Raw genomic sequence first — 10741 nt, forward strand, 5'->3', positions numbered from 1 at the left:
GATAACCCAACAAACTTCCCTCTTTTCCTTCGGTCCCGATAACGGAACGTGACACGTCATTTATATTACTCCGTAAGTTCTATCAAATTGTCTATGGAGAGATAAATCAGAACTTAACGAAGTAATATGAATGGTGTGTCTAGTTCCGTTATCGAGACATAAATTGATACATTTTTTAAACGTTAAGCCTATATTGGTGATATTTTGTATGTAGAGTCTAAATTGATACTTTTCGAAAAAAACATAAGCCTATTTTGGTACCTTATCCCTTTACATTTCCTCTTTATAGAAATATGGGATAAGGTACCAGAATAGACCTAACGTTTTTTGGGAAGTATCAATTTAGGCTCCACGTACAAAATAACACTAATGCGGACTTAACGTTTAAAAAAGAGTACAAATTTAGGCTCGATAACGAAATGTAACATGTCATTCATATTAATCCGTTAAGTTCTGTTTTTTCTCTCCATTTACAATGGAAAGGTCTTAACTGAATAATATCAATTACGTGTCATGTTTCGTTATCAATACCTAAATTGGTACATTTTTTTAAACGTTAAACTTATATCGATGCTATTTTATACATAGAGCCTAAATTGATACTTTCTCAAAAACCTTAATTCTATAGTGGTACCTTATCCCAAGAAATATTATTATTAAAAAACAATTGAATCAAACATACTCGGCAAGCATATCCATCTAGCTGTTCATGAACCTATAATCAAATCTGTCGGCTTTCAAACCGAGTTTCTCCGTGCTCAAACTCGATTCGTTTACAAATCGAACCGAACACGATCAAACTTTTATCGAGACGAACTCCGAGCCGCTCGGCTCCTTTACATCCCTAATTCAGAGTAAAAATTCCAAATCAATGCAAAAACTCGGAGTAAAAAAAAGGCGGGTGAGACAACAAAATGAATGACAGATAAGCCAAACAACTTCCATCTTTTCATCCTCGTCCTGTCTCCTTTTGCCATGGACGACAAAAAAAAAAAACCTGCAGAAACCCAAAATTTTCACCTTCTTCTCCTCCTTCTTCTTCGCAGTCTGCAGACTGCTCCAGAAAGATAACCCGCACGCTTTCTCCAAAACCCACATCTCCAAAACCCAAAAAAGCAAACAACTTTACCTAAAAAGCATGATTGAAAACCACGAATTAGCCGTTCTCACTCATCCATGGAGGAGAGAGAAAAATCAATTAAAAAAATGAAAAGTGAAGAAAATGAGGAAAGTTTGGGGGAAAAGTTGAAGAAAGGAATAATGGTAGGGAAAAGAGTGGGCCCACTTTCTTGCACTCCAGTAAGACATTGGACTTGGACTTCTGCTAAACCTAGTGCGTATTTTAGCATCACTCAGGAGGAGGAGGAGGAGGAGCCAAAGTTTTATTCTCTTTGTCATAATAAAAGCTCTTCTTCTTCTTCTGCTAGGAAGCTTGCGGCTGCTATTTGGGAATTTCAGTATTATCTGCCGCTTACTAAAATGCACAGGGGTGTGCATAATAATAGTAATTATCAGAATAATGGTGGTTCTGGTGGCGGTGATCTTAGGTTGCGGCGGCACGGGAACCGGAGGCATCTTGTTAAGGATAAAAGGGTTGATGTTTCTCATTTCGTGGCTGATCCTTCTCCTAGCTCTCCTGATCAGGTATTTTGGATTTTGATTTTGATTTTGATTTGGGGGTTGAATTGGGGGGTTTTAGTTAATCTGGATTGTTTAGGGTTTAGGACCATCTATGTTGCACGGAAATGGAAACCGAAACGGATACGGATACTGATACGAAAAAAATTAGCTAGGAAACCGACACGAAACGTGGAAATGGTAATGGAAATGGAAAAATTAGCTAGGAAACAGTAGTGGAAATGAAATGGAAACGGACATGAAACACGGAAAAGGTAACGAAGAAGAGTTTCCGTGCAACATAAAGGACCATTGATGGCCAATTAGGGGTTTCAAGAGGGTCATCGTGTTGTGTCGTAATCGTGTTATATGTTTTATGTATTTCATAGGATATAGATGCAACAAAATGGCCAACTAGGGGTTTCAAGGGGTTATCGTTTCGTAATTGTGTTATGTGTTTTATGTATTTGATGTGGGTATATAGGATATAAATGCAACAAAAAATAATAATCGGGTTGTGCTCAAGGGGGTCGGGGGAAGTCGCGAATGTAGGACTGCTGCGTTTATATATTTCACATGATTATATAGGATATAAATGCAACAAAAATAATAACCGCGTTGTGCTCAAGGGGGTCGGGGGAAGTCGTGAATACAGGACTGCTACGTTGGGGGTCAATTTTACATCTGCATACAGGACTGCCCCCTGTCGGGTTTCGGACGGGTTATCATGTCGTAATCGTGTTATCACGTTATACGTTTTATAGACTTAAAGATGTTTATATGATATAAATGCAACAAAAATAGTAATTGGTAATCAAGGGGGCCGGGGGCAGTGCCGAATACATGACTGCTGTGTTGGGGCTAATTTTATAACTGCCTACATATAAACAAATTTTCCACGCTATCTTGAAACCCTAACCCCAATATTCGGCAGAAAAGGGGGGCCGGGGCTCCCCATGCCCCCCTTGTCTCCGCCTGCCCCTAGTGGGGGGATTGAGCAAAAACTTGTGGCCGGAAGACCTCTCTTAAACTGTGTACAGAGCAAAAAAGTGCTAATCTTCAGGAGAAAAGGGGGGAGGGGCGGAACTATCCTTAGTAGGGGTGATTTCGGTGGGGGGTCGGAGCTCCCTAGGCCCCCCTTGTCTCTGCCCGTGGTTGGGGGACTGAGCAAAAACTTGTGGCTGGAAAACCTATCTTAAACCCGTTTACAGAGCAAAAAAACGCCAACCTTCCGGAGGGGCGGAACCATCCCTAGTAGGGGTGATTCCGGCAGGGGCCACGGCTCCCAAGGCCCCTCTGTCTCTGCCCCTGGTCGGGGGACGGAGCAAAAACTCATCCCCAGAAAACCTCTCTGAAAACCGTGTACAGAGCAATAAATTTTCTGCAAAAACGTACAAAAATATCAATTTAGTATCCATAGATCATTGGTGAACACCCGCAAACATCGGTGTTAATGAATTCTAAATCCATCAGTGATCGTGTTTACAGATTTGCTCTGTAAATTGTGTTGTCGTGTACGAAATTGATATACGTATTTGGCCAATTGTGTTGATAGCTCCATTTGTTTACTTCTGAATTATTTGTGAGATTTAGATGGAGTTTCTTATCAAAGATCCATGCTTTAAAGATTCTGTTGTGAACTGAAATTAAATTGGGCCTAGAATCTCTGTTACTTTTATTGTTCAAAGCTCAAGTCTTTTATGTGAGGATTAGTAGGGCTGTAAATGAGCCGAGCCGCTAAGGTTTCATGAACACACTCATGAACAAGCTTTGTTCGATTTTATTTTTTTAATAATAGTATTTCTGAGAGGTCACGGGTTCGAGTCTTAGGAGCGGCCTCTTGCCAAAATATTGGTAGGGGAAGGCTTGCCCCCAGTACACCCTTGTGGTGGGACCCCTCCCCGGACCCTCGTTTAAGCGGGGACGCGTAATGCACTGGGCCACCCTTTTTTTAATAGTATTTCTATATATAAAAAAAGTAAAACTACGTAGTTTTGTAGGTATCAAAATGATGTAGTTTTGTGTAAAAGAAATTTCAAATTAACATAATTAATGAGTTTCTCGCGAGCAATGCTCGTGAACCTATGTTGTACGGACACGGAAATACACATGGGCATGGAAATGGACATGGGAAACGTTATTTTTAAAAATAACCTTCATAAAATAGCCTACAAACGAAAATGCACACGAACACGAAATGGACACGAAACGCAGAAACGCTACTAACTAGAAGTGTCCGTGCAACATAGTCGTGAACAAATAAATGAGCAGCTCGTGAGCAGCTCAACAACAAGATGTTGAGCTCGAGCTCGTCAATTTTCTGACGAGCCGAGCATGAGCAGGCCAAAGCTCGGCTCAGCTCGACAACCCTAAGGATTAGCTTGAGATAACTATATTTTAATGGAGAATGTATTATTGAATACTATCCAAATTGGATTCCTATTTCTGTTGCCATTTGTTTTGTTCATGTTTCGTGTAAATTGTACCAACCGTCGTGGAAATTTGGGATATGTTAATTTAACTTCATTTTCTTTCAATAAAATCATCCAACTTTACATTTGGTTTCAATAAAGTCGTTCCTGTTAAGACACTATATACCAATTGAGCCCATGCCAGACAAGGATATGACTTTTAAATCTTTTGTTGCGGCTTAGGAATGTTGAAGTGTCTGGCATGACGCTTAGGCCATACAGTTGCGTGTTTACATGTATTCGAAACACTTGTATTAATATAGCATAGACAATCTCTCTTTATTTCCGATGTAAGATTCAGTTCATTTCTGCCCCATCACCGTCCTTTAAGGCCGCTCCTTGATCTTAGGGGTGTCAATATGGGTCATGACCCGCTAACACGACCCGCGTAACCCGCTACTTAAACGAATTAGGGTTGAGCCTTAATGGGTTTATTGATAAACGGGTCAAATGGGTTGACTCACTTAACTCGTTTATGAAACGGGTCGGGTTGCGGGTTGACCTGCAAATTAATTGCAACCCGTGTAATTTTAAGCGTGTTGGTGGGCCGTGTCGATCCAACCCGAGAACCCATATAACTCGTTTAACCCGTATATACTTGTAAATATTATATATAACTCTTTTAACCCGTATATGCTTGAGTTTATTTTGATATTTGTTGAATATTATACATTTTAATTAACATTTTATGTTTATGTATTGGATTTTTATTATAATGGGTTAATGGGTTGACGAGTGATACAACCCATTTAACAGATTTTGATATATAGCAGGTTAATGGGTCAAACGAGTTATATTAATTTTTTAGTCATATTTTATCTGTTTACGTAAACGAGTTATCTAGGTCAACCTGTTTCAACCCGTTTATTAAACGGGTCGTGTTAGGGTTGACCTAAACGGGTCACCTGAGTAGGTCGACACAAACCGCGAACCCATATTGACACCCTTCTAGCTTTCCAACCGAGAGCCACCCCTTTCAGATTCGGGTTGTAACAGCAAAACCGTAGGATAACTAGATCAGTTTCTTGTTATGTCTCTAACCACTGATACTTGAGTTTATACAGTTGCTATGTTGCAAGTGATGAGGGCTGCAAAATTTGCCCGTTCTTCTTTACTTTTAAGTCAGTATGCGGTTATTTCGTATGATTCAAATGCTATGTTGCATGGAAACTCTTCGACATTAAATTTTTCAAGTTTCGTGTCCGTTTCCGTTTCTTTTCCGTTCCCTAACTATGTTTTTTAAAAAATAATGTTTCCTGTCCGTTTCCGTGCAACATAGATTAAAACGTTATTTCTTGCCTCTGATATTTGTGTTATTTCTTAATCAGCCAGAGAGTGCAAGCAGTTTGAGAAGACACATTGCTGCATCGCTGATTCAGCATCATCGGGCAATCGAGAGAAGTAATCGGGCTCTACAACCAGTGTCTCCGGCAAGTTATGGCAGTTCCATGGAGGTAAGTGACCATTTGTTTCTTGCTTTTTTTGGCTTTAAAGTTTAATTAATTATCAATTTGGCCTTTGAAGTTATCAATTTTGGTCAAATTAGTCCAAAATGACTCGTATCAGAAATAGACACGCCTAAAAAACCGAACACTATGTGTTAAGACGTCTCACTTTTGGACTAATTTGACAAAAAATGCGAAGTTGTGGACTAAATTGAAACTCAAAGTTCATTTTGGGAGTCTCTATGTGAAGGATACTTGTGGTTTAGACTAAAAAAGTTCATTTCGGAGAAAATGCTTAATACATACATAGTCTCTCCAAATGGGTTAAATGCACCATTAGTCACTTAACTTACATGATTGTCTCAAAATGGTCACTCAATTTCAATTTGTCTCAATAAAATCACACAACTTTGAATTTTATCTCAATTAGGTCACTCTGACGATTTTAATGGTTAAAAGTCATCATAATGATGACATTGGTGACACGTCAGCATTAATCAACTCATATATCTGACCGAAACGACACATGGTAGCCACGTGTCAGTTATTTTTATGAATTAATATTTTGTGTTTTTTCTCACAAAAATAACGGATATGTGACAACTAGATGGCGCATACGTGGATGTCATGTGCTGTTTCGGTCAGAGATATGAGTTGACTAATGGTGATGTGTCACCAATGTTATCATTCTGATGCCTTTTAATTACCGAAATCGCTGGAGTGACCTAATTGAGACAAAATTCAAAGTTGAGTGATTTTATTGAAATAAATTGAAGTTGAGTTACTATTTTGAGACAACCATGTAAGTTCAGTGACCAATGGTGCATTTAACCCTTCTCCAAATTGGCCCTAAAAGTCGATTGTCTCCCGAACTTTGAAAACGACCGGTTAACTCCTTAAACTTGCTTAAAGTGACCAATTGCCCTCTATAACTTCCTTAAAGTGACTTATTTGCCTCCTGAACTTTCTTAACATGACTTATTAGCTCCCTGAATTTGCTTAAAGTGATCCGTGCTTCAAGTTATCAAAATCTCCACTTGCTCTGTGACGTACGACTTAGGGGATTAATCACGTCACTTTAAGCAATTTTAAGGGCTAATCTTTTTTTCTTTTTTTTTTAAAGTTTGAGAGGTCATCAAATGTTTCTGGACAAATTTGAGGGCCTAGGGATGTATTAGGCTCGGGAAAGTTGATTATGTAAGTCGAGTTGATGGCCGAACTAACCCTTTATCCGATTTTAGTCCTGCTATTATCTACCCGGTGGCAATTTCACGTTTCGTGTCAAAATCGTATTATCCCATATATATGTTCCATATGGTTATATATGATATAAATGATAGAAAAATGATCTTCGCGTCAACTGTGTCGTGTCAGAAATTGTAGTGTCTTTCTCATGCCGTCATGTCTTTCTCATATAGGTGGCACCTTATAATCATGCAGTTACACCTTCTAGTTCACTGGATTTTAAGGCGAGGATCGGCGAATCGCAATATAGTCTCAAGACATCGACCGAACTGTTAAAAGTATTGAATCGGATATGGAGTCTAGAAGAGCAACACGCCTCTAACATGTCGTTGATAAAGGCGTTGAAAACGGAGCTGGATCACGCACGCATCAGAATCAAGGAGCTTCTTCGGGATCAGCAAGCCGATCGCCACGAAATGGATGATTTGATGAAACAAATCGCAGAAGATAAACTAGTTCGGAAAAGCAAAGAACAGGACCGGTTACATGCTGCTGTTCAGTCTCTCCGGGATGAAGTAGAAGACGAGCGGAAGTTGCGGAAACGGTCTGAGAGCCTGCACAGGAAATTAGCTCGGGAGCTTACTGACGTGAAATCTTCTCTCGCTAATGCTGCGAGAGATATGGAGAAAGAGAGGAAATCGAGAAAGTTGTTAGAAGATCTATGCGATGAATTCGCTAAGGGAATTAAAGACTACGAACAGGATATGCATGCTCTTAAACCGAAATCGGAGAAGGATTGGGCTGGAAGGGCGGATGATGATCGGTTAATCCTCCATATATCCGAGTCGTGGCTGGACGAGCGAATGCAAATGAGGTTAGAAGAAGCTGAACACGGTTTTGCTGATAAGAACTCGATAGTGGATAAATTAGGATTTGAACTCGAGACCTTTCTTAAAGCGAAACGAATGACTACTTATAAGATTTCCGATATTAAACAGCCGAGGGAACGGCGGAATTCGATGGAATCTGTCCCGTTGAATGAGGCTGTAAGTGCGCCTCAGGCTGCTGGCGATGAAGAGGATTCTGCCAGCAGTGACTCGCACTGTTTTGAGCTGAACAAACCGAATGCTGCTGAATATTTTATTCGTCGAGACGAAGAAGAAACGATCAAACCTAGTCAAACGAAGAAAAAGTTAGCATCGAATGAACGAAATCGACGTCCGAATACATCAAGCATGCAAGTTAAATTTGAAGAACAGATTCCGAAGTGTCAAGTGTCGGAAATAGAAGAGGTAGGGAACCCGACTGAAATGAGTATTTCGAGGAAGTCTGAAAACTGCGATGCTATCGAAGGAGGCAGCGTCGAACGAAAGGCGAAAGTCGATGAAATCCATGGATTGAACCCGAATTACGTGATTGATAATCTAATAAGAAGTCACATTTCATCAACACAACATATTGACACCGATGCTGGTGGCGAGGCTTCGACTAGCTACCCAACACGGAGAAATGCTAGTCCGGTTCGCCAGTGGATGGCGAAGCTCACAACCCCGGATCTTGACATCTCAGAATCGTCTACGAAACAGGCTCCGAGCTCGAAGGAACACACTTTGAAGGCGAAGCTTCTAGAAGCACGAACGAAGGGTCAGCGATCGCGGTTAAAGCTCTTTAGAGGTTCGTCTTAGATTGTTCGGGAATTGGATTACGAGGTCTGCTTGGATCAGAATCATGAGGTTATATTTTGTGAATATTGACCACACTGCCATGAAAATATGAATGTTGCTTCTGCATTTTTGAATTTTTTTTTTGTGTTTTGTAATTTAAAATTTGATTCTATATATATATATATATATATATATATATATGTGTGATTGTAATGCACATATAGATAAGAGAAATTCCAAAAAACAGCAATTTTGAGGAGTTGTTCTCATGTTTTTTTTTTAGGTTTAATACGTCTGTAGTCTCGTGTACTTGATCCAAAATTTCGACTGTTTCTTTGAATTTTCAAAAGTTTCGAATGACTTTGAAGGGATAAGGTGTAAAAATATCCCTAATGTTGACGTCTAAAATGGTGTAATTTTACTTCTAATGTTGTCAAGTTGGGTCAATTTCTGATATTATTATAAAACACATATATTTTATTTCTTACTCTGCACGAATTGCATATCAATTTGTTTAGAAAAAAGATTTCATATTTTCTGTGATTTAATTATAGAATTGGAGATTAATATTTAAATATTCAGTGAAATATTTTGAATTTTTTTGTCCAACTCGTACAATAGACAATATATTTGTTAAATTTTTATTTATATTTTTTCACGTCTAATCATATGTTTATGATATGTTACTAATGAGTGATATAATGACTCATATGTAAAGTGTAGATGACAAGATTAATAATTGAGAAGATATTTTGATGAATTATTTCTCAAATTGGTCCTATTTGACAATGTTAGGGGTAAAATTGCTCTTGACTGCCAACGTTAGAGCTAAAATTACACCATTTTAGACTTTAGGGGTAAAATAGCTCCTGGTTGTAAACGTTATGAGTACTTTTGCATCTTATCCTCTCTTTTTTTCTAAACGGATATTGAGGTTTTGGCTTTGCTAAAATCAAGAATGTTTTAGTTTTACACTACAAATTATTCAAAATAGAAAATTCCAAGAAATAAATTGTTTAGTGCCAAAATTTTTACTTTTCAAAATCATCATTTTCAGAGTATTGTCTCTCTAAATATTCAATTTCTCTCTCTACCAAACAACACCTAAATAATCTCAAAATTAAAAAGTTGAAGAATTAAAAATGATTAAAATATCATCAATTCTTGAAAATTTTCAATTTTGAGATCGTTAACGATTATTTTAATAGTGGTCCTCTAAGTGTAGCTTTGCACGCTGAGCTCCATGCGGTTCTAGCCATAGCTCGTTTGACGAAGGAGACATGGTTTTATTCGGTTGTATTTGTTTCGGATTCACTCTCTGCTATTCTTTTTGCTGAAGGAGGGTAAGCAACTTTCCAACTGGCTTGGGGTTATAGTGAATGATATTTGGGAGGAGGCTAGGTGTTTCTCATTTAGAACTCGTTTTTAAACGACGTCATACGAATTCAGTTGCTCATAATCTAGTTACCTCGGCTATTTCACTTGCGCATTTGGAAATTTATATTGAAGATTTCACATCTTTTATTTCGTCTTGGATAAATTACATACGTGGTGTACAACCTTTATCTTATTCCACAATTCAGTGTACAACCTTCAATTTTATACACGGAACTGTACAATCTTTTGGTGGCCTCACACTAAAGTGTACAACAGTCAATTATGATAAGTCAATGCGAAGTCAAAAGTTGACCGGTCAACGCGAAGTCAACGCACCATGTCAGCCATTTTGACGGAGGAGGCCAAATTGATGACGTGGTGCGTTGACTTCGCGTTGACCTGTCATAATTACCGGCTGTATACTTTAGTGGGAAGTCACCAAAAGATTGTACAGTTTTGTGTGCAAAATGATTATGAGATAAAATGAAAATAAACTTTATCCTATGTATAATACTGTTTTTATATTTTAAATTGCCATTCAATTTTAGTTTCATTTTTCTTTTGGGCCCATTTCATGGGTTTTCGTCGGGCCCATTTACCAGAGTTTCTGGGCCTATGGAGATTGATGGATTTTTCCCCAAACAATAAGAAAATGGAGAAAATTACAGAAAAAATATTTTTTAAATAAATATTTAAAGCCCTATTTAAAAATGCATCAATCTTTTTCTTGTTTCATTTTTTATTTTTAGAAATTACTCTTTTATTTTTATCCCGAAAACTAAAAAACCGAAAACTGATTGACTAATATACGGTTTTTAATTTTAAAAATAGTGGTTAATGGTTACAGTATTCCAAAAACTGCGGTTAACCGAAACCGACCGAATGTCAATTAAATATTAAAAAATATAAAAATACATTTATTTATAGGGTAATTAATTTATTAGTCCCTATATTTTGACAAAACACACTGTTTAGTCCCTGT

General features: G+C 38.1%; 1 protein-coding gene across 1 annotated transcript; it reads left to right on the forward strand.

The window, feature by feature from the left end:
• The first annotated feature begins 857 nt into the window (after positions 1-857).
• On the forward strand, positions 858-8643 carry LOC136211136 (uncharacterized protein At5g41620). Its single transcript, XM_066002684.1, has 3 exons — positions 858-1644; positions 5417-5542; positions 6952-8643. The coding sequence occupies exons 1-3, from the start codon at positions 1177-1179 to the stop codon at positions 8401-8403; spliced, it is 2046 nt and encodes a 681-aa protein (XP_065858756.1). The 5' UTR covers positions 858-1176; the 3' UTR covers positions 8404-8643.
• The last annotated feature ends 2098 nt before the right edge of the window (positions 8644-10741 follow it).

This window comes from Euphorbia lathyris, chromosome 1 (genome assembly GCF_963576675.1).
Source record: "Euphorbia lathyris chromosome 1, ddEupLath1.1, whole genome shotgun sequence".
In the NCBI taxonomy this organism is placed as follows: Eukaryota; Viridiplantae; Streptophyta; class Magnoliopsida; order Malpighiales; family Euphorbiaceae; genus Euphorbia; species Euphorbia lathyris.

Excerpts from the sequence above, each read along its gene's own strand:
- LOC136211136 (XM_066002684.1), top strand. The coding sequence starts at position 1,177 with ATGGAGGAGAGAGAAAAATCAATTAAAAAAATGAAAAGTGAAGAAAAT. Across the intron at positions 1,645-5,416 it reads CTCCTAGCTCTCCTGATCAG|CCAGAGAGTGCAAGCAGTTT; the intron begins GTATTTTGGATT and ends TTTCTTAATCAG. Across the intron at positions 5,543-6,951 it reads GTTATGGCAGTTCCATGGAG|GTGGCACCTTATAATCATGC; the intron begins GTAAGTGACCAT and ends TTTCTCATATAG.